The sequence below is a fragment of the Vitis riparia genome, chromosome 19 (genome assembly GCF_004353265.1).
Source record: "Vitis riparia cultivar Riparia Gloire de Montpellier isolate 1030 chromosome 19, EGFV_Vit.rip_1.0, whole genome shotgun sequence".
Taxonomy (NCBI): Eukaryota; Viridiplantae; Streptophyta; class Magnoliopsida; order Vitales; family Vitaceae; genus Vitis; species Vitis riparia.
Genome location: NC_048449.1, coordinates 2,888,426 through 2,909,961, shown reverse-complemented (window position 1 = coordinate 2,909,961; position 21,536 = coordinate 2,888,426). Strand labels below are relative to the sequence as shown.

The 21,536-nt window shown below is 33.4% G+C and overlaps 3 protein-coding genes across 3 annotated transcripts; 1 reads left to right on the top strand and 2 right to left on the bottom strand.

Annotated features, from left to right (window-relative positions):
• Positions 1–7,538: 7,538 nt before the first annotated feature.
• LOC117909361 (probable protein phosphatase 2C 39) lies at positions 7,539–13,103 on the bottom strand. Its single transcript, XM_034823379.1, has 5 exons — positions 12,904–13,103; positions 9,950–10,198; positions 9,318–9,594; positions 8,586–8,740; positions 7,539–7,952 (listed from the first exon to the last, which is right to left on the bottom strand). Exons 1-5 carry the CDS (start codon positions 12,934–12,936, stop codon positions 7,815–7,817), a joined length of 852 nt encoding a protein of 283 aa, XP_034679270.1. The 5' UTR covers positions 12,937–13,103; the 3' UTR covers positions 7,539–7,814.
• Positions 13,104–15,883: 2,780 nt separating this feature from the next.
• Positions 15,884–16,893, top strand: LOC117909065. Its single transcript, XM_034822967.1, has one exon. The coding sequence runs from the start codon at positions 15,884–15,886 to the stop codon at positions 16,553–16,555; it is 672 nt and encodes a 223-aa protein (XP_034678858.1). The 3' UTR covers positions 16,556–16,893.
• A 953-nt stretch (positions 16,894–17,846) lies between these two features.
• On the bottom strand, positions 17,847–20,823 carry LOC117909687 (protein RICE SALT SENSITIVE 3-like). The gene is made up of 7 exons (XM_034823788.1): positions 20,301–20,823; positions 20,156–20,206; positions 19,605–19,733; positions 19,313–19,418; positions 19,079–19,120; positions 18,911–18,967; positions 17,847–18,765 (listed from the first exon to the last, which is right to left on the bottom strand). The coding sequence occupies exons 1-7, from the start codon at positions 20,429–20,431 to the stop codon at positions 18,055–18,057; spliced, it is 1,227 nt and encodes a 408-aa protein (XP_034679679.1). The 5' UTR covers positions 20,432–20,823; the 3' UTR covers positions 17,847–18,054.
• Positions 20,824–21,536: the final 713 nt, after the last annotated feature.

The following is a 21,536-nucleotide window of genomic DNA, read 5'->3' as shown; positions in this document are numbered from 1 at the left end:
CAACCTTGTTCTGTTTTCATAATCAAAACCACTTAAAGATTCACTACTATTTATGAATATCATGTCCATATTGATTTTTTTTCTCAACCTTAGATAAAGTATGAGAGCCAAAATTAGTGTTGATGATTGATTCATACCCATGATTGCAACTTTTTTCTCTATTATGATACATAATGGAATCTGCAACTTACCATCAGTACAATTTAAAAGAATGAAAATTTTCATTTCTTAGCTATATAGGAGAGGTTGGTATATTGTCATTGAATATATACTTCATCGAAAGATTGTGCTTTGTTAGATCTACTTTCAAAATGTGACAAACAATCTTCAATAATTCTTCATATGTCATAGTCTTCTTAGGTTCAATACCCTTGGTAACTTTCAAAGTAATACATGTTTCCATTTTACACCCAATCTCCTTCATAAAGAAGCATTATTCCCATTTTATCAATCACTGTAACAAAAATAAATAAATAAATTGAATTATTGATACAAAAAATAATATTAAAATAGTAGTTATTTAGATAAGTAAGTCAATCCTGCAAAGTTGTAGATTAACATGTTGAACTGTACTCAACTATCTTCAAGTTTTATATATAAAGAACTTAATACTAGTTACGTTCAATTTTTACATGTTAAATACAAACTTTACTTTTTTCATACAAATCTTTTTAACAAAAAATTTCACTCATGTTTACTCTAAAAATTTCATTCTTTTCCTTACAACCAAATAATGTTGAGAATAGCAAAACTAAGGTAATTTTTTTCCCAAATGGGTTTACATACCTTCATTTGACCTCGCCATATGTTTTTCTTTAATCATCTCTACTTTTCTTACCTTAGTTTTAATGGTGGGTTGCAGTAATGGTGTATAGGAACATACTCACATTGTTGGTAAGAGATATGCAGACATATGTAGTATTGATGAGAGATGTAGAGCTAAAATGTTCTACTATTGGAGATACCATGTCTTTGGTGGATGATCTTACTCTTTTCTGTTTCTCTTAGTTTAGTTTTATTGGTGGATTACAGAAATGGCGTATAGAGACGTACTCACAGTGTAAGTGAGAGAGATGTAGTAGTGATGAGAGAAATAAAGCTAAAGTTTTCTACTTTTGAAGGGATATCATGTCTTTGGTGGGGGATCTAATGTGTTTTTGGAAGGAAATAAATAAGGGTAAAAATGTCCAAATTAGGTCATTTCTCAAAACAATTAATTGGTGAGGTTGTTTTTACAAATTTACCTTTATTTTGAGTCACCTATCTAAATAACCCTTTATATTGAAATGAGTCACTAAGTGGTTGAGAATTAGGGTAGCCAATAGAGAATTGCCCCTTGAAAGTTGTGCGCCAACGATTACTTCAAATAGAAAGACTGTCAAACACAGTCTTAATCTTCCTATATTCAATTGCCTTGATTTTACACAAATAATTTGTGGAAGTTGATGACTAATGTGGTTAATTTTCTAGAAGGGATTGAATTTTAAAAAGTTTTGAGAGGAAGTTTCTAATTTATAAAATTTTCTAGGATGTTTTCTGAATTTATTTGCCTTATTTTCTCTCTTATACCAAGAATGAAAATTATATAAATTGTAAATAATTTTTTTATACTTTATTTTCATTGTTGTTATTTTCCAAAATTAACCCAACAAAAAGTTTTAAAATTTTTCTAACACTTTTCTTTTCCTATTATTTTCCATAAAACTTATGCAAATATCTTTTAACTTCACAAAAAGTCACATAACAAGTCTTTGTAACATTTTTAAAAACTTATTAATTTCAAAAATACTATTCTTCATACATTTTTAACTTTTTTTTTTTATAATTAAAGGGTGGAAATAAGTGTAAAAATATTAATAAGAATAAAAGATAACTTGAAAGAATGGAAAAGATAAATGAAATCAATGACACCAAATTGCTATAAAAGTAAACACGATAAGTTATTTGTGAATGAGAATTATATATAAATGCAATAAAATGTAATTGCATGAAAGAGTAAGAAAGAAAGATTGTAAACTCAAGTTTTTATAGTGGTTTAATGTGATGCAACCTACACTTACTCTCTTCAAGCTCTTAATCAAGTAAAGATTCCACTATTTTGAGGCTTCTAACCATTGGAAGTCAAAAGGTCAATCGACCCTTTATTGGTCTTTAACTGACTAAATATTCGCTACTAGAAAAGAGAGGGTGTGAAAATACCACTTGACCAATTGAACCCAACTAGTTCCTGACTCCTTTGACCATTTGCATTGTAAAGTGCTTAAAACCTCGTTTTAAGGATTGGAACCTTTAACAACTTTGGTATAACTTATTAAAAAAATTTAGGATAAATTTTAAAAAATATTTGACTCAATGATTACTACTTAAAAACAACACATTTTAAATAATAATTCTCATGAATTCCATACCTTTTGAGTAGTAATTATGCCTAATATGCCCAAGTAATACATTGTTACCCTGGCAAAAGATACTAATGATTTTTGTGAAGTTTTGGAGGTATTTCAAGGTGATTTTTGAAGCATTGAGTGACAAAAGAGAAATGGAATTGAGGAGGGCAAATAATATGGATGATGAGGAAGAAGCAATGTATTTGGACTGAGATTTGGAGCTGATTTAAAGGTAGTTGAGGTGGATTCAAAGGAAGAAATGAAATAAATGAAAAAAGAAAGCTTAAAAATCAAATATTTCCATTTCGCATTGTTAGGAAAAATTAGGCTAATCCAACCTATGGTAATCACCCTAGAAGGGGGGTGAATAGGGTGATGGTCTCTTTTTGCAAATTTAAACTATGTGAATGTAAGAGACAATTATTTGCAAGTATATAATAAGCAATATAAAGACAATTGCATATAAATTAAAGAATAGGGAAGAGAGAATGCAAACACAAGAGTTTATAGTGGTTTGACGCAACCCGACCTACATCCACTCTCCTTTAGCTTCAATCCCGAGCTTGAGGTTCTACTAATTCAAGGCTTCCAAACCAAGCCTTCAAGCAATACAATTGATTATGATTCCAATTCACCCTCTTGGACTTTTGGTTCCAAGCACCTTTTACATTTCTCAAGAGATATCCCACTCTTGAACAACTTCCTCTCAAGGATTTACAAATAAAAGATCTCACAAAAATCCTAACACAAGAACTTTAAGCTCAAATGATACAAGAGAACTAGGATTGAATGGTGCACTAAAGATATGCAAGTTTTGGAACAATGGTACACTCAAAAACACTCTTAAAGGCTCAAATATATTCAAGAAAGGTTTGGGAAAGTTAAGTTATTTAAACAATGAAGATTGGAGCCTTTTTATAGAAGAGAAAAGCCAAACTAGCCATTTGGGGGTTCGACCGGTCAACCGTTGGACCTCGATCGATTGAGGTTCAACCTTGACCGATTGAACAACCGTTCTAGAAGAAAGAGAAAGTTTTTTGCACCCTCGACCGGTTGAGCTGGGGGTCTACCCGAGCCTCGACCGGTTGAGCTATGGGTCGACCCGGACCTCGATCGGTTAAGCTAGGGGTCGACCCGGACCTCGACCGGTTGAGTTGGGGGTCGATCGGTTGAGCTTGCGGTTGACCGGTTCCTCACCCGGTTCAACTGGTTGAGCCATTTTTTGGCTCAACAACCAACTTTTTCAACTTAAAACCTTTTAAAACAAGTTTGAAAGACATTTAACACAAGGTTTTAGTTGAAAATATGAAATCATCCAATTCTTAAAATATTTAAAACAAAATAACTTTTGAATGATTTTGGTGCTAAGTAAATAATGTAATGCATGAAAATCCTAGTGCACCAACAACCTTACAAAGAGATCTTATGAAGCTTGGGTCTTGAAAAACACTTCTCTTTGAGGTGGTCTTCTTCTTCATGATTTCTCATTGGCTTGATTTGTCTTTGTGATTTCCACTTTGGAAATCGTCTTGCCTAATCACACTTGAAATATAATCATTAGTTCTAAACCTTATTTTGTTATCATTAAAATCAAAATTAACCAAACCTTGGTTTCACACGCATTACTATGCGAAATTGACCAAAAGGTGGAATTGTGCTACAAACAAAGGAGAATTGTCAAGCTAATTTCACATGATCATGTGAAAATTTGACACGGTCATGCGAAATGCTCCAGAAAGCTATAACTGCTACTACTAAATTATTGATTTCACACAACCATGCGGAATTGGTTGAGCTCGTGCAAAATGGTCATTTTGTTGTTAAACTCCAAATTGTTTGATGAAGAAGCTTCTGAAAGACATCTTAGATGATGCCGAGTGTCCACTTGACCATGTCCTATAAATAGAAACTTCAATTCTTCATGAAGAAGATGGAGGATGAGAAATTTTTTTGAACATTTTCTAATTGTAGATTTTCCATATTTTCTTTTTCAATAGAATTCTCTACTTTCCTTCATTTTCTCACTAGCCAAACATGTCTTGTGAGACCAAATCTCCAAGCATGAGTGGTTAAATCTCGTTTTTCTAAGAGGAATGAGGATCTTGAAGCAAGATCCATGGTGAATTAGAGAAATGAGCTTGAATTACAAAGGTAATTTGATCCAATTGATTGATTGATTGGATTTTGGGGGTTTTCTATTCAAATTGTCTTGGATGACTATTACATTGCAAACTAGGTGGATTCATTAAATTCTTAAAAGTAGATTTAATGAAATCAAATAGTTGCATTGTATGAATCATTGGAAGATGATTTAAGATGAACTAAATTTATAATTTAAATTGATATCTTGGATTAAATAACCTAATTTGAAGATAAATTAGATCTAGACTTAAAACTACATCTAAAATCGATTTAGATGAGAATTTAGGTTTTCAATCTAACTTGATGAAATTAGATCTCAACATCTATTCACCATGTAAATTGTTTTCCAGAAAATCCTAACTCCAAGAATTTCATTTCCTATTAATTTTCTTCTAGTTTACATTTCATTGTTCTTTTCAATTTGAGACCATTGTTAAATTGATTTTTCACCATAAATTTTCAAATTGATTTCACTTTATAACAATCACTTTTTATCCTCCCATTCAATCCTTAAGTACCGAAAATAATTCATCCTAGTGGACGACGCCTAAAAACCACTATACTATGATAGTTTGTATTGAAACCATTTTTTAATCAGGTACAAGCTACTCTAGAATAGTGAATTTAGTTATAAATTGTGTTTTGATGCGATAAATCAAAAAAATTAATCGATCATTCAAGATTTTTAATTGAAAACATGAAATCATCTGATTATAAAAATTAAAAATTAAAAATTAAAACAAATTAGTATTTGGATGACTTTAAACACTTAAGTAAAAAATAAAATGCATGGTTCTAATACATCAACAGCTTTACAAAGAAATCCTAGACAAGTAAAGTCTTGAAAGTTCTTTTCTTTGAGATATTTTCTTTTACTTAAGATAAACAATTATATCCAAACTTTGTTTTATTATTATTAAAATTAAGATTAACCAAACCTTGGTCTAACAAGATGATCTCAACGAAAATCATGAACAATCAACCAACGTAATGTACCTCTAATTTAATATCGAATTGATTTTGTTTGACTTGAAAAGTTATAATTATTTCTTATCACATGTATTGTTCTCTTTTTCATTCATTTCAATTCAAATCCTTTTATTTTATAACTCTAAAAAAATGATTTCGTTGTTTGATATTTCAACTAAGTTCATAAGCACTCCCAAGGTGTAGTGTAGCTCTAATGTTGTACCAAATTGATTTTGTAACTTTGTTTGACTTGAAAATATATTATTATTATTATTACTTTTCTAATCCATTCATTTAGATTGTAATTAATAAAAAATAATAAAATCATTGATGATATCTTCAATTAATTTAGTTCTATTTATTTAGTATGATATCTACCATGTATTTTATCATTTTATTTTTAAAAGGGTAACTTATAATTTTGGTTAGTAAATTACTTCTTCAAATTGAATTATTCAAGAAAGAAGTTTTTATTAATATTAAAATATTTAAATTTTCAATCTGTTGTCTTTTTATTTAGGTTTTAATATTAAAATAGTTTTTAAAATTTTTTCCCTGAACAAATAGAAAGATGTAAAGCGTTGTATTCCTTAGCAAGTCTATTAATTTTAAAAAATAATTTAAAACTCGAAAAATAACTCAATCTCAACTAAAAATTTATGGACTAAAATTAATAGACAATGACTATGTTGTTTCTTCTTAGCACATAACTACGTTTGTACAAATTTTCTCAATAAACAAATGAACTTCAAATCAAGCGAGACTTAATTTGTTAAATTTAGTGATGAGTCTCATAATTTTTAAAAATAATATAACTCAAAAATAGACTCAATCAAATCTGATCCCAAATGAGTTATAAATTTATGATTGTCTTTTGTACATAATTATCTTTTCTTAATGTTGTCACTAGTTCAAGTGAAACCAAATTAAATGACATAATATTTTAGATTCTTTATTTAATCTACCAATTTTTAAGAATAATTAAGAATTCAAAAAATTGATTCAATCAATCACAAACCAAATCAAAATTAGTCCAAAATATTCCATTTTTTATTAAACATTAAATATATACATATAATAAAAAACTTAACTTATTTACATATTAAAAAAAAAAGAACTTAAAACTTTACATATTTTTAAATTTAAATAAAATATTATTAACAATTATTATTTTAAAATTATCATTATTTACATTTTAAAAATAATTAATTATATCTTTATAAAGATATTAACATCCATATTTTATAATATTACTAAAAATATAATTTATAATTTTACTATAATATTAACATTCATATTTCACTAAAAAAATATTTACTTTTAATTTATTTATAATAAAAAATAATTTTTACTTTTAAAAAAACTCAAATTAAGCTTAATTAACATTATATAAATTAAATTTACAATTTTTTTATAAAATAAAATTAAAAAATATTTTTAAAAATTAAAATGTATTTATACAAATAATTTTATTTATTTTTATTCTTTTAAAAAATATGATAGTTGATAACTTAAGTGATGTTTGTTTTTTGACTGAATAAAAAAAGCCAAAATATTTAACTTTTTTTATTAAACTAAAAATAATATGTTGACATCATCCAACATAACTAAATTGAACTTATTGATAATAAGTTCATGTCAACAAGTTACTTTTAGCTGAATAAAAAAAAACTAAATATTTTGACTTTTTCTATTTAACCAAAAAACAAACACCACCTTAATTTCATGTCAAAGTTAAGGAAGGCAGATACCAATTTCCAATAAAAACAAAAAGGGTTATTTGATTAAAAATAATAATAATATTAAACTTGCAAATTAAAATAATGTCCAATTTTTGACAAAACCACCCCTAATGTTTTTTTTTTTTTTAAGTCTAAACTTATATAAAAAATAATCTAATATTAAAAGACATTTATATCATTATTTTTCAAGTTCAAAGACGGGAGAAATTACTTTTATAAAGTTGGGATTATTTCATCCCGTTCAATCAAATAATCCCAGCAAAAAATAGAATGATTCTAGTTCTAAAAGTCACTCAAAACACCCAAACAGGAGTCATGTTTGATCTTCTTCTTTTACCATACAACACACAAAGAAGGTTTGCAATATATCATTTGGCATTTCAGCTGCAGTATGAGCTTGAACCTCCAATACTGATACAGTAGAAAAACAGAGAGAGAAGACCTTTACAGTGGCAACAAAAGACATGCATCAGGTTCATTTTTACAGCATACTCAACCAAACACCAAGGAGATCATGAAGAGAGTTCATCCCCAATCCAACAAAGAAAAGCACAACAAGAAGCAAGAAAGCATCTCACTGGAATCTTACTACTATGCAGGAGATATCGTCTGTGCTCTTCCTAATCAGTGCCTCTTCAGTAAGGTGCTTTGCTGCAGCCCTGGCATCCTTTATGTTCTTGATTGAGTCTGCTGCTTCTTGGTTCGTCATTACCTGGATTTCAGTCCATGCCAATTACATTACATTGGAAAAGAAGATGAATGACACCCAACATCCACATTGTCAAAATATTGCTCGACCACAAGGGCTTTTGAGGCACAAACATACAACTATCTGTAAACGATATTCTCTTCTTTAGTCAGGTGCACTGCAGAGGTTACACTATCATATGATGCATTTCTCTTGAGTTATAGTTGTTGGACTCAGAGTTTTGTATCTATTAACCACATTCTATGAAAGGATCATTTAGGGGGAGTGTGTCGAAGGTGCTCAAGTATGCAATATTAGGGCATTCTTCTTTTGCAGCCACTAAGTAGGGCTTTCTTAACCTCTCTAATGACTAAGTGTTTCCTAGGAATCAGTTCAGTACTCATGTACGATCTAGGTTTGTGATAAACAGGTTTATCGGTCATCAAGCAAGTTACATATTGAAATCTAGTTAGAATACTTCCATGGGACTTCATTTGTCCAGAAAACTGATACATTTCCTTGAACATGTAGCCAATTCTTCCTAGCATTTCTTCCCCAGTGTTAGCCTAAATAATTTTATTTCCATGCAATGGATAGTTTACGATAAAGTCTATATTACTGGAAGATAGCATTACTGGAAGTTGGAAGGTAACAAACCTTCCATAATCCATCACTTGCCAAAATAGCAAACTCTGTATCATCATATATGTGCTCTACCACCACATCTGGTTCTGAACTGAGGTGTCCCTTCAAGCTCTTGTCACCAAAAGCCCTTGCAACTGCCAACTGCCCATCAACACGAGGAACATCCCCTGAATTAATCACAAATACATAAGAACTCCTCTGAGAATGGATGATTTGCAGTAAGGAGGCAGTGTGAAAACATCGCTATTGGTGATAGTCCCATTGAAGACATTGATATCACATTAACATACTAGGACAGTGGTAAATAAAATAAATAAAAAATAAAAAACTGATGGTTAATCGCAAAAATAAGAATAGAAAATGCATACCACCATAATACCAGGAAAGGAAACATGCAGAAGCAACTTATATCAATTGAAAAGCTATACAACCCTCTTCAGAATCCCTGTTGGTCATTACATGTGGTATCCCATGATGGGGTTTAAACGGCTCGTTTGAGCGCACAGGGAAGTGAAATGTCTTTATTTAATTCCCATAAGATAGGGAGCATGGTTTTTGTTCCCAATAGAGTCCTCAAAGACTATTAAGAGAACAGTCGTGAAAATCTTAAAATGAACTTACATTAAATAAGTGTTCAGAAAGAAACATAGCCAAGTCAAAATATAGATGATGGAATGATATAATTGCCATGTGGTGTCTGGACAACCTTAAAAGAATCTGTTCATATTTCAGACATCATTTTACCTGGGAAGTTTGATACAAAACCACCTCTGTCCTCAATGTTCTTTCGTTCCTTGCTCGGCTCATGATCAACTGATAGTTGTTTGACCACCCCATTTCTGCATATGACAGCTCGAGAATCCCCGACATTGGCTACTATCAACTTATGCCCATTAATTAATATTGCTGTAACTGCTGTTGATCCCCCTTTACCCAAATCAGCTGATTTCTCCAAAATTGTAGTATCAGTATTATGATATGCTCTTCTAATTGCCTCCTCCGTTTCAGTCCAGAAGTCAGGCTAGTCGCAGCAAGAGAAAAGATGCTGAGATTGCTATCCCTTTAACAAACCCAAAAAAGCACCAGAGGCAGAGAAGGAAAGAAAAGGCAAAAACTAAACATGTTTAATCAAACAATTAGAGAAAAGAAATGCAGTAGATTTTAACCAGATTTTCAAAAACAACCGCGAACTAATCTACATCCAAATTTCCATAATTAACCAAGTCAAAGTTCAAAGTTTTGAGTATGGAGGCAGAAGTCCTAAACACCACTCAAGAAATGGCCTAAGGGTACCCACAAGCAGACACTATAAATAGTTCATAGAAAGCAATTCCAAACAAGAAAAAATATGATGCAATGAAGATATCATGAATTACCTCTGTCAAAATATTATCAAATAAATGAGACCGCAAATAATTAGGAATATCATGGCTCAAGTGACCATCAAATATTGCAAACAGACCAAGCTCTTTGTCATCAACTTTCTTAAATTGTGCAACAACATAATCTTCCATGGCATGGTTTGATTTTCCCTTTACCAAGTGATAGCCATGTGTTATGTTCTTTGACATCTTGCTCTTCCCTTTGCCAGTGTCACAGGAAGATGAACCCAACCCAACTTTTTCCTGCAACAAATATTTGGAAACTGGTGATTCAAACAGGGAAGAGCAAGAATTGGAGTTATGTAACCAATTTCAGAGGGTTGCACAAATCAGTGAAACAGTATTCAACAGAACAGCCATTGATGGGACACACGATATAGATGACTAAAAGAAGTCAAACACAATGCTTGGAACAAGAGTAGATATTACAACAAGCATGTCCTCGTGTGATATGCAAACATAGTTCAAAGTATCTGCTAAGATATACCAGTCTCGGCCAGTTGGCATCTGCCTAGATCATGGCCACCATGACTCTACCTCAATACATAAGCATAAACAAAAAATTCAAACTCAATTATTTTCAAATAATTATTTTTTTATTAATCAAATTTCTTTTTATTATTTTCATTTTTTATTTTCAAAATACACCAATTATCAAAAATTGGTATTGAGTGTAAAAATGGGTATGGTAAATGTTTTAAGAGCATTCAATTCTTAAAACTATCACCAACCAACTCAAACACATGCTTTTGTAACCATTTTAGATAATGTAAAATGTCATAAATGCTTTTTTTATTAATTTGTTGAATCTGTCTAATTGTAATTATTTGTCTAAAATTTTTCTGATATTGATCTAAGATGTTGAGCCCAAGACCTACTGAGTCAACAACCAATACCTCAACTTAAAACCATGTTCAAAAGTAGTTAAAGGATAAATATTTCAACAAAATTCCTCTTTTAAGTTTTTCTCTTAAACAATATTTTTAATTTGTCCTAATAGAAATATAAGGAAAGTGACTGGCTCACAATATTAAGCATTTCCTGGTTGTGCTTCACCGATATACTTCAGGCTTGTTCATCCTTCATACTGATCATCAGCTTAAAGCACATAAGTAAGCAATCAACAAGTGCTGAAATTTCAGCATGAAAAGCTAGTGGAGTTGAAAAGTTGCAACTCCGTGATTCATACAAAGTGGGTACTTATATAAACTCCCATATGATTTGAGTGGGAGATCTCTTTTGAAAGACACCATTGGCACAACTGCTATACAGAGTTTTGAAGGAATTGCAACAGACTGACTTTGGCCGTATATAGTCTGAAATTTAGGAGCTTTGACATGCGATTTTCTGATGCAGGATGGTTATTTGTTCAAAAACAGCAATTTCCAGGTTGCTCATGTAGATAGGTGATCATTAAAAACAGCAAGACAAAATTGTGGTTACAACTAAAGAGAAATCTGCAGGGGGCAATATCAAAGACAGGATCTATCAGTCGAAATGGCATGTAGATTCCATAAAACATGTACAAACATGTCAAACACGTTACAGCAAAGATGTCATAAGGGTGGCCAAACTCCGAATATTGACAGCCAGATCCCTGGCAATGTGGAACATTGCTTTTATCCTCCACTAAAATGGCTCACTCTGTACCTTGTCACAACACTATGAATTATGGTCAAGTGGGTTGGACAAACTCTTGGGAAATTTTGAGAAGCTGAACAGTATTCTTTCCCTTCACTGTCAGATCATGACAAGAATTTTATAGGACATGTTTGGTGTTCTCCAGGGAGAAAAATGATAGGTAAGCTTCAATATAGTAGCTCTCATCATCCACAAAGGACAGAATGACTAATTGTTGGGTAAAAACAAAAGATTTATTGAGCGAATCTGTTTTAAGCAGTGTGCAATCAAACCCAAATGGTCCATCTGATCCTTTTCCTTTGCCTATATCTGATAATCTAGTGGCAATGTTCATGATAAAGCTTAGCATATCAAGAAATTGCAACTTATAAGAGATAGAAGGAACTGGTTGATAAGCATCAAAAGATATGTGGACTACAAAGTCAATATAGTTTGGATCAACATGAGAGAAATTTCCACATAGTATGGCAACTAGCAAGATTGGGCCAATGGACCATTTTCGATATAGAAGCATGTGAGCAAGCAAGATTTTCACATGGTTGGTCTAACAGCAAGATAGAAACTTCAGTAACCTTCAATGTGCCCAATTTGTAGGCTTATCATGGCAAAGATGCTTATCAATCTTCAGCCTCAATCTCAACAAAAGGGCTTTTAGGTACAAAGTTTATTACAATCCTAGCAAGGCTTGTGCTCTTAATTTTCTTCTCCCATTCCTACATTAAGGGTTGCAAAAAACCAAGTTTCAGAACACTTCTTTCGAGGTAACGAAAGACCCCTCCATTGAAATGTTCTGCACTCTCCTGACTAATTTTCAACAACCCGAAAATCGAAATATAATCATATTACTTGTCCATTCCCTCCTTAGTCCTTAACCATTCCCTTGATTGCATCACAGCATTTTACTTCTTCCCCAGAGTTCAAATCCCATTTCGCCCAGTATCAGTGTCCTCCCTTTCCATCTCCCAACACTCACACACATCCAAACCCCCAAACCCCTGTATTCTACCCAATAAAAAAGAAAGGCAAACTGGGTTACAGACACCATGATCTCAAAAACCCTTCAAATGGGTCTCACATCATCACACCCAATAGCCCAACAATGCCAGAATCCACAACATCTATACTCCAAACATCCATATTGCACCATTAATTAGAACAGGGAAACCAAAAATAAATAAAAACCCAAGAGGATCACATCAACCCATGTAACATAATTGCACCGTTGTTCACCTAAAACTATCAAGAAACCATTACAGAAATGAAAATTGAAAAAACGAAAAAAAAAAAAAGTGGGGGTGGGGGGTTACCTTCATCTTATTGATGATTTCTTTGCCAGCCATTTTGTAATTAGAAGATGGGGTGTATATGTAAGAGGAGGAAGGGGGGGAGAGAGAAGAGAACAAAGGCAAAGGGATAGGTGTAGAGCGAAGAAGAGGAGAGAACGACAAGTGTGAGCTCAAGGAGGAGAAGTCGCTTCAACAGTTGACACGACCTCCCACCCACCCACCGCGAACCTTTTCACATCTCAGACCGCGTTCTTTGCTATAAAGTCATGAAGCGTTTCCACCATCGACTTTCCTTTCCGGGGAAATTTGTTTATATTTTCCCGGAAAATTATATCCCTGCTTTTTATCTTCAAAAAAAAATAATTAAAAAAAAAAAATATATATATATATATATATATATATATATATATATATATATATTTGTTAAACTTATTCTGAAAAGGGTTTCCTATTTATAATAAATATAAGATATTTTATATTTTTTATAAATATTTTTAAAAATAATTTAACTTTTTTTATTTACATACATATATATTATATTTAATTTAAAAAAAAAATCTTTTTTTGATAATTAAATTACAAACCTCCATTTTTTTTTAATGCAACCTCTCTAATAAATATGTTATTTGTGCGTTTATTTGAGTTTATGGCAAATATGAATGCAATTAAAATTGGAAGTTTTTTTTTTTTTTTAATGAAAGTGAGAAGCATTATCTTCTTTAATCTTTTCATGGTATGAAGGTTTTTTTTTTGTAACTTTATTAAATTTGAAAGATTTTGTGGGGCCTTTACTTTTAAAAAGAATTATTAAATTTTATTTAAAAAAAAAAAGGTTCTTTGCTTCTTCTCACCCAAAAAAGAAAGCTCCCAATAATTCGCTTTATATTATTTATCAACTTACTTTCTATTTGATGTAACTTAAAACTATAAGGTTACAACTTGGGTGGGTTGGTTTGTTTTGAAGGCTAACTTGGGTTCAATCTGGATTAAAAAGCAATTAACCTAAACTTAATATAATCTGAACTCTAACTCAAAGTACTTAACTTAAACTCAACTCAACCTCATTTTTCTACACTCGGAATAATAATAATAATATGATATAAATAGGGTACTAAGTTAACTCATCGAGATTGGACAACTCGACTCGACTCAACAAGGCTCCAATGAGTAGGGTTGGCTAACTCGAGCTCAATTTGAATTAAAAAAAAACAATTAATCTAAACTCAATCCAACTTAAACTCTAATCCAAAATACTCAACTTAAGCTCAATCCAACCTCATTTTTATAAAATTGGAATAATAATAATAATAATAATATGATATAATAGGGTATTGAGTTAACTCATCAAGACCGGACAAGTTGACTCGACTCAACAAGGATCCAACGAGTGAGGTTGGCTAACTCGAGCTCAATTTGAATTTAAAAACAATTAACTCAAACTCAATCCAACTAAAATTCTAACCCAAGGTTTTCAACTCAAACCTAACTTAACCTCATTTTTATAAAATTGGAATAATAATAATAATAATATGATATAAATAGGGTACCAAGTTAACTTATCAAGACCAGACAAGTCAAATCAACTCAATAGGGCTCCAATGAGTAGGGTTGGCTAACCCGAGCCCAATCTGAATTAAAAAAACAATTAACCCAAACTCAATCCAACTTGAACTCTAATCCAAGACATTCAACTCAACCTCATTTTTATAAAATCAAAATCATAATAATAATAATAATAATAATAATAATATGATATAAATAGGGTACTGAGTTAGCTCATCGAGACCGAACGAGTCGACTCGACTCAACGAAGCTCCAATGAGTAGGGTTTTAATATCAGGGGTCCTACCATCAACCAAGGAAGATTAAGAAATGAATTGGGAGGTGGGGAAGAATGGAGACCAAACCAGGCTTGACCCAAAAAGCAGAATGAGATGGAAATGGGCCCATGGGCCCATCACAGAAACCTCAAATGGGAGACAAAAGAATTTTCTAAGGAAAACTTGTCACCATGTTTGGGAGTGAAGAAAGTGTCTGATCAAATTAAAATAAGCTTTGATTTCATTCAAGCAGTCCCTACTCATTGCCCCTTTTTGCTTCCACAACACAAAAGAAAGCTTTGTGTTTGTTGACCCATTCTTTTGTATGGACCTCAGTCCCCACACTTGCCTTTTTTTTCCCACAACACACAAAAAAATATAAAAAATAAAAAATAAAAATGGAAAAAAGGAGGCTATGTTGAACCCATCATTGCATGGTCCTTCTGGGAGCCTCAGCCCTGCAATTATATTATGTACCACCCTCCCTTCCAAGCTCCATTCTTTGCTTTACATGAAAGAGTGTTTCTTGGAGGCTGTGTCCCTCTAAAACAATAGCAAATAGACAGAGATATGGAAAAAGATTGAGAGCTATTCTAAAATAATCAAGGGTTTATGGAGAATATTTCCTCGTGTTCCACCTCTACTTTCATTAAGGTTTAAGGTATTAAAGTCAAATCGGGAACTTTGTTGTAATTATATGATTAGTTCTAGTAGAGTCACACTAAGACCTTCTAAGTTTTAAAACCCGCTTCTATCAACAAATTAAGATGCATTATTAACAATCGTTTCATGTCCGACCACCTAACTCTTTCATCAATGCCATTCAAATTGAAACCCTGGATGGATGATATGGATCGATTACAAGGTGGGCCATTGGCAAAATGTGAGGCTCAAGTTTGATTAATAAGACTAATTATATTATAACACAAGCACTTTGGAATATCCCTCACTTACAAAGATTATTGCAACACCATGTGTTTGAATCAAAGGTTAGGGTTGGCAAGAAGACGTACATGATTAAGACCACTAAGCTGATCAGGACCATCCACCAAACGGTCCAGATCGTTCCACATGTCACGCTCCCGAGAAGACGGCCAACCTTGTTACATCGATCATATCAGAGACTCGAGGTTTGGATATAAATAGAGACACATTTTGTACACAAAGTGTCAGATGATCCAATGGAAAGTCGCCGGCAGCACAAGAGTTCCGGTGATATTTTCTCTTTTCACAGTCAGGACCAAGACTCTGAGTTTGAGTTTGGTTGTGTTACACCAGACTTGCCTTCAAGCAAGAGCTCCCCAGCTGATCACTTGTTCTGCAATGGCAAGCTTTTACCGCATGTGTTTCCCTGCCAATCGGCTAGTCCTCGGACCGATATCACCCGAGCAAACAGCAGAACAAGCAGCATTAGCAGCAAAGACTCATTGGTGTCGTCCAGAAGCAATAGCACAAGCAGTAGAAGCAGCAGCTGTAGCAGTGCAAGGACAAGCTCAAGCGATAATTCTGAGAGGATGAGAGCATGGACTACTATGCAGGCCAAAGTTGTGGCGAAAACCGCGATAACAAGAGACGGGTACCTTGCAAATAGGCCTGTTTTGGCTCAACCATATGGGAATTCTCAGAGATGGCAGTTCATCACACCAGCACCGGTCCTGAGCCGTGAGCCTTCGCGTCGGAAAAGAGCTGGAGCTGCAGTGCAAGATGACCAGTTGAGGCAGAAGAAGGTGGCTGTGGAGAAGAGGAGGGCGAAACCCGGGATTGGATGGAGGTTTTTCAGGTCATTCATGTCAGCCTGCAGAGAATGCCATGCCATGGAACCATCAAGGAAAGAAAATATCAAGTCAGGGTAACAACTCATGGATCTGGGGTTTTCATTTGTCAAGCATTTTTTATGGGGTCATCTGCTAGCATTTTGATGTGTTTTTCCTGCTTTTGAAAGCAAAAACTGCTTTAATTTTTACATTCAAAACAAAGAAACTACTCCCAAAATGCTATCAGAAGATTACATTCATGATCTATTGATGATTCTGTTGTGGTTTTGTCTGATATTTCAAGCTCTTTTATATATATATAAAAGGACCTAAGAGCTATATGCTGTAAAGGGTTGTGATTTGTAATCAACATGACTGTTTTTCAGCTGACAGTTAGCAGCAAAAGATTGAGTGGTGTCTGGTTTTCTTTCATAAAATCAAGCTCATCGAGCTCTCCCAATGTGAATTCAGTATAGATTTTAGCATAAAAAGACCATTAATTTAGAGTCTTTCATATGGGTTAAACTTAGGATATAGCATCAACTTGAATATTTCATCTCAAAAAGATGTCTCCCCTAATATTCTTATACCATATGCATAAATTCTCATTCTTATTTGGTTCAATTTTAGACAAAATACAACTCATTTTAACACTGAATTCAAGGTAAATGGAGACTCAATGTTTCAAGGTGATGATTGAATAACCTTCAAACAAAGATTGATAACTTCTTGGCAAAGGGTGTTTTCAAGACAATGATTTAATGAAGTTTTTAAGAAAAATAATTGATAATTTTTAAGTGGAACATTAGTCACTTTCAAGGTGATCCAACCCCAAAAAAAAGAACAAGGATTTAAAAAAAAAAAAAAAAAAAACACTAATTTGAAAGATGGTCAAAAGAAAAAGATGTCATATTTAAGTCTAGGCTGTGGTGGAGCCAAAACAATTATATTTTGTCCTAAATGGGTCAAATGGATAAAAACTAAATAAATAAATAGATATAATTAAAATAAAATAAAATAAAATAAAAAAACAAAATTACTCCAAGATCAATAATCTTGGGTCATTTCACTGAAATTCTTGCTTTTGGATCTATGTATGAAAGGCTTAGACATTGTGCACCAACAAATATATGGACGTGGGAAAGATACATTAAAATTGAAAGATTCCATTCTGTGTTTTGAAGATATCGCTTCTGAAAGTTAAGTTTCTTAAAATTTTCAACCAAAAGGTAGAAAAAACAAAGTGGGTTTCTCCCAAGAATGAAAAGCAAGAAATGGTGATGGCAAGATTCCCTGTAAGCCAAGAAAGGTTTGTGTAACTTTAACCCCACTTCAGTTGCAGCACAAATGATTCAAATTCTCACCATTCCTGTTTGAAATTTTAGTAGGATTGTGGGAAAAGTTGAAAGGAAAACTTATGATTGGAAAAACTACAACAAATAGTGGAAAAAAGTTCAGTAAATGGATCAAGGAAACACAAGATGTAAAAGAGACTAAAAAACAAGCACAAGAATGTGCGCAGCAAGAGAGCCACAGAAGCTTTCCCTACATACAACATCTCATTCTTTATGGTCTAACCCTATAGCTTCCTGAGATGATCACTCCAAGAAGGTCTCCATGACATCTGGATACATCCCGGCTTCGGAATTTCTATATTCCACAGGGTGGTGCTGATGGTGATCGAGTGAAGTTGAAGATGATGATGAAGCCATTCTTGCAGGCAAGGTAAAGCTCCTCTTGAACTTGTTTTCCATCTTCCGGACGGTCTCTGGGTGGCTGTCCAAGCTCAGAAACTCATTGGGGTTTGAGTCTGAATGCGGATTTGGATTCTTTCCTTCGAGGATAAGAGGGTGGTGATTTTGGTCTGGCTTGTTTCCTAGCCCCTCAGGGCTGAACAGAAGCTTGGCGTCATCACTTCGTCCAGTTAGAGCATTATAGAAAGACAACCCATTTGGCCATTTGATGTCATTTTCATGATCTGCCATCATATCTTCTATTCGGGTTTCAGATGAATGAGGAAGGAGAAACATATGGGTCTCGTCTTTCGTGTGTGGAAATCCAAGCCTAGCAGAGTTTTGAAAATTGGGAGAAGCAAGCATGGAAGTCGCAGATGGAAGCGACCTTTGGCCCCAATTAAAGATGGGAGGCGGCGGGCGGCTTGGGATGGTGGATTGCTTGGAAGGAAGTGAGGAAGAAGAGGAAGTGTTTCTAGTTGAAGAGAAAAGCTGGGAGAGGTAGAACCCAGATTGATACCCAAGAGATTCAAAGGTATGCCGCATTCTCAGCACAAAATGAAGGTCTTCCGGTATCTGAGCATACATAATCTCAATGAGATCAACTCCTTTCAAGGAAACAATGGCTCAAACGCATACATATATCAACAAAATCTGAAAAATATCAAGAATTACTAGCAGGACAAGAGATGATCAAAGCACAAAAACAAATGAAACTCACAATCTTGCAGGAACCGAGTTGAAGAAGGCCATGGCCAGCTTGAATTACAGCTATGGTCTGGTCAAGGGACATACAAAGATGACAAAATTAAGGGACAGAGAAAAGAAGCAATAATGCAAATAACGCAAAGACCAACAATAGAAAACCACAAACTACTGTGATTCTGACCTGAATGCCTGACTCAAACTGATCGGTCCATTCAGGAGGAAGCTGCAATTAATTCAACCAAAAGCTAAGAACATCATCAATCATTAACATATAATAGACCACGACACGAAGCCAAAAAGAACCCATTTCTCCAAATTTATCAAATCACCCACTATTTGCCCACACAATGGTAATTAGTTTCATCAAATACCCAATCAAAAGAGAACGTTTGTGTTTGAGGTTCTCTCTACTTACAGCATCAAAAGAACTCTGCCAGTAGTTGGAGACATTTGGTTCGCACTCTGAAGGCTCTTTGAAAACCCATTTATGACACTTATCAGATGCAACCTTCCCCATCAACCTGCTCATAAAAGCAATTCATCCTATCAAAGCCCATGTAGAGGAATTTTTGTTTTTTATTTTTATTTTTTCACTTTTCTGCTTCCTCCCTATTGTTGAGAGAGAGAGAGAGGGAGGGAGTGAGGGAGAGAGGGAAAGAGAGGGAGAGAGAGATGAAATCAAATAAAAACACCTACCCAGTACCCACCCTTCTCCATAATTATAAAGTTGAATAGACATTTTGCTGAAGGCTTTTCTGACAGGATCTTCACCATCAATCTCTTCCAGACACTCTCCAACTCTGCCTCGGCAAAACCCATCTTCCCACATCAACATCCTTCAAAAGAAAAGGGGGGGAAAAACAAAAAACTCAATTCAAGAAATCACTCAAAAGAACACCAAATCATAATACACTGAGCATCCATCTTTTGTTACCAATCATTAGACCATTACATACTAAGACCCAATTTCCTATTATTTAATTTTTCTTAGCTTCCCCTGTTTTTCTCCTATGTCTTCACAAGAAAACACAAAAAAGCTCTGTTTGGCTAGTGGGAAAATCCAGGAAAAGATAAATAAATTGGAATGTGAAAGCAAACTCTTTCACTATGTGGGACCTGAGAAAACTACACCCACCCTCAACTAAGCCTAACTACAGGAGTCATTAAATTCATTCAAAATATTGACTTTCTTTTCCGTTTCCCCACTGTTTTTTTCTCAGCAACCAAACAAAAGGGGGTAAACAGAAACCACACTCACAAGCTGCCGTTGTCATCTCCAACCTTGCACCCATTACCTCCTCTAACTCTTCTGCAAAAATGGAAGATACCCGTTTGAGAAAATATCAGGAAAACCAAAAAATCACAGACAGATAGATAGAAAAAGTGTAGAAAGGGAGACATACGGGCGAGGACGGATGGTCCAGAACACAGAGTAAGTCCAGTCTGAGTTGAGACAGACACTTCTAAGGGCGTCATGAAGGGCCATCATCCCAACTGCTTCTTTGCTCCTATCTGATCCTCCTGAGCCCACCATTTTCTCTCTTACTTTCTCTCTCACCCTCTCTCTCTACCTCTCTCTCTCTCTTTGCCTTTTCTTTTTCTCTCTCACCGCTACAAATAAGACCCTTTTCCCTCTGAGCAAAACACACTCCACTACTCCATCAAAATTGCACTCACTGAGACACTGCCCCTCTCTTTTTTATCTTCCTTAGCACCTCCACAATGCTCAACAACCACATACAAAACCCTCCCTTCATCACAGGGGTTTTGTTAATTTTCTCCGAGAAAGATGCAGGTAAAAAGAAGAGAAAATTTTGCTTGTGCTGTTTGGGGGGTTTTACCATGAAAAACAGTGGGGACAGCTTTTATCTTGTCTTTGGCTGGCTTTGGGTGTCCTAAATCACATTCTTGCCCTTGTGGGTGTGTCAGGAATTTCAGTTTTGGTTGCAGGGTTTAGGTTTTTTGTACAATCCTCTCTGTTCGAGCTTTGTTTGGATGATGAAGGGCCCCTAGTGGGCTAGTGGGTGATTTTCTTTTTTGTGCGTGTTTGGCACTGCTTTTGGAAACTACTTTTCAGAAGTGAAAATTTTGGTATTCCGCACAGGGTTGAAACCTGTTTTGTGTTTTTTAAAAATAAAATATTTTCAAAATAAAAATATTTTCCAAGAATATATTTTATTTTTGCCACCAAGTTAACATAACCATCATAAAAAATAAAAATAAAATAAAAAAATCAATAATTTATATAAAATTAAAATTATTTATGAATTTTACCTAATAAAAAATTTTATTTTTTTTCCCAGGCTTATTGGGTTCTTTCACTATAAAAAATAAAAAAAAAATCAAATATAATTAAAATTAGTTAAAAAATTATATATATCTAAAATATTTAATTTTTATATAATAAAGAAAAATAAGTAAAATAAATTTGAAAAAATATATATAAATAATTTATTAATTTTAAATTTATTTATTATTTTTTTTATCAATTTTTTTTCCTTCATATTTTTTCTCAAATTTTTTGACAACCAAACATAACCTCATAAATAAATAAATAAATAAACCTTTTTTCAATTATGCTTTTTCCTCAAAACCCTTAAAACAAATGGTGTAAAAATTAAAAATAAAAATAAAAATTT

Excerpts from the sequence above, each read along its gene's own strand:
- LOC117909065 (XM_034822967.1), top strand. The coding sequence starts at position 15,884 with ATGGAAAGTCGCCGGCAGCACAAGAGTTCCGGTGATATTTTCTCTTTT.
- LOC117909687 (XM_034823788.1), bottom strand. The coding sequence starts at position 20,431 with ATGGTGGGCTCAGGAGGATCAGATAGGAGCAAAGAAGCAGTTGGGATG. Across the intron at positions 20,207-20,300 it reads TGGACCATCCGTCCTCGCCC|AAGAGTTAGAGGAGGTAATG; the intron begins GTATGTCTCCCT and ends CCATTTTTGCAG. Across the intron at positions 19,734-20,155 it reads GGAGATGACAACGGCAGCTT|GATGTTGATGTGGGAAGATG; the intron begins GTGAGTGTGGTT and ends TTTCTTTTGAAG.
- LOC117909361 (XM_034823379.1), bottom strand. The coding sequence starts at position 12,936 with ATGGCTGGCAAAGAAATCATCAATAAGATGAAG. Across the intron at positions 10,199-12,903 it reads AAATCATCAATAAGATGAAG|GAAAAAGTTGGGTTGGGTTC; the intron begins GTAACCCCCCAC and ends TATTTGTTGCAG. Across the intron at positions 8,741-9,317 it reads TTTTGTATCAAACTTCCCAG|GGGATGTTCCTCGTGTTGAT; the intron begins GTAAAATGATGT and ends TGATTAATTCAG.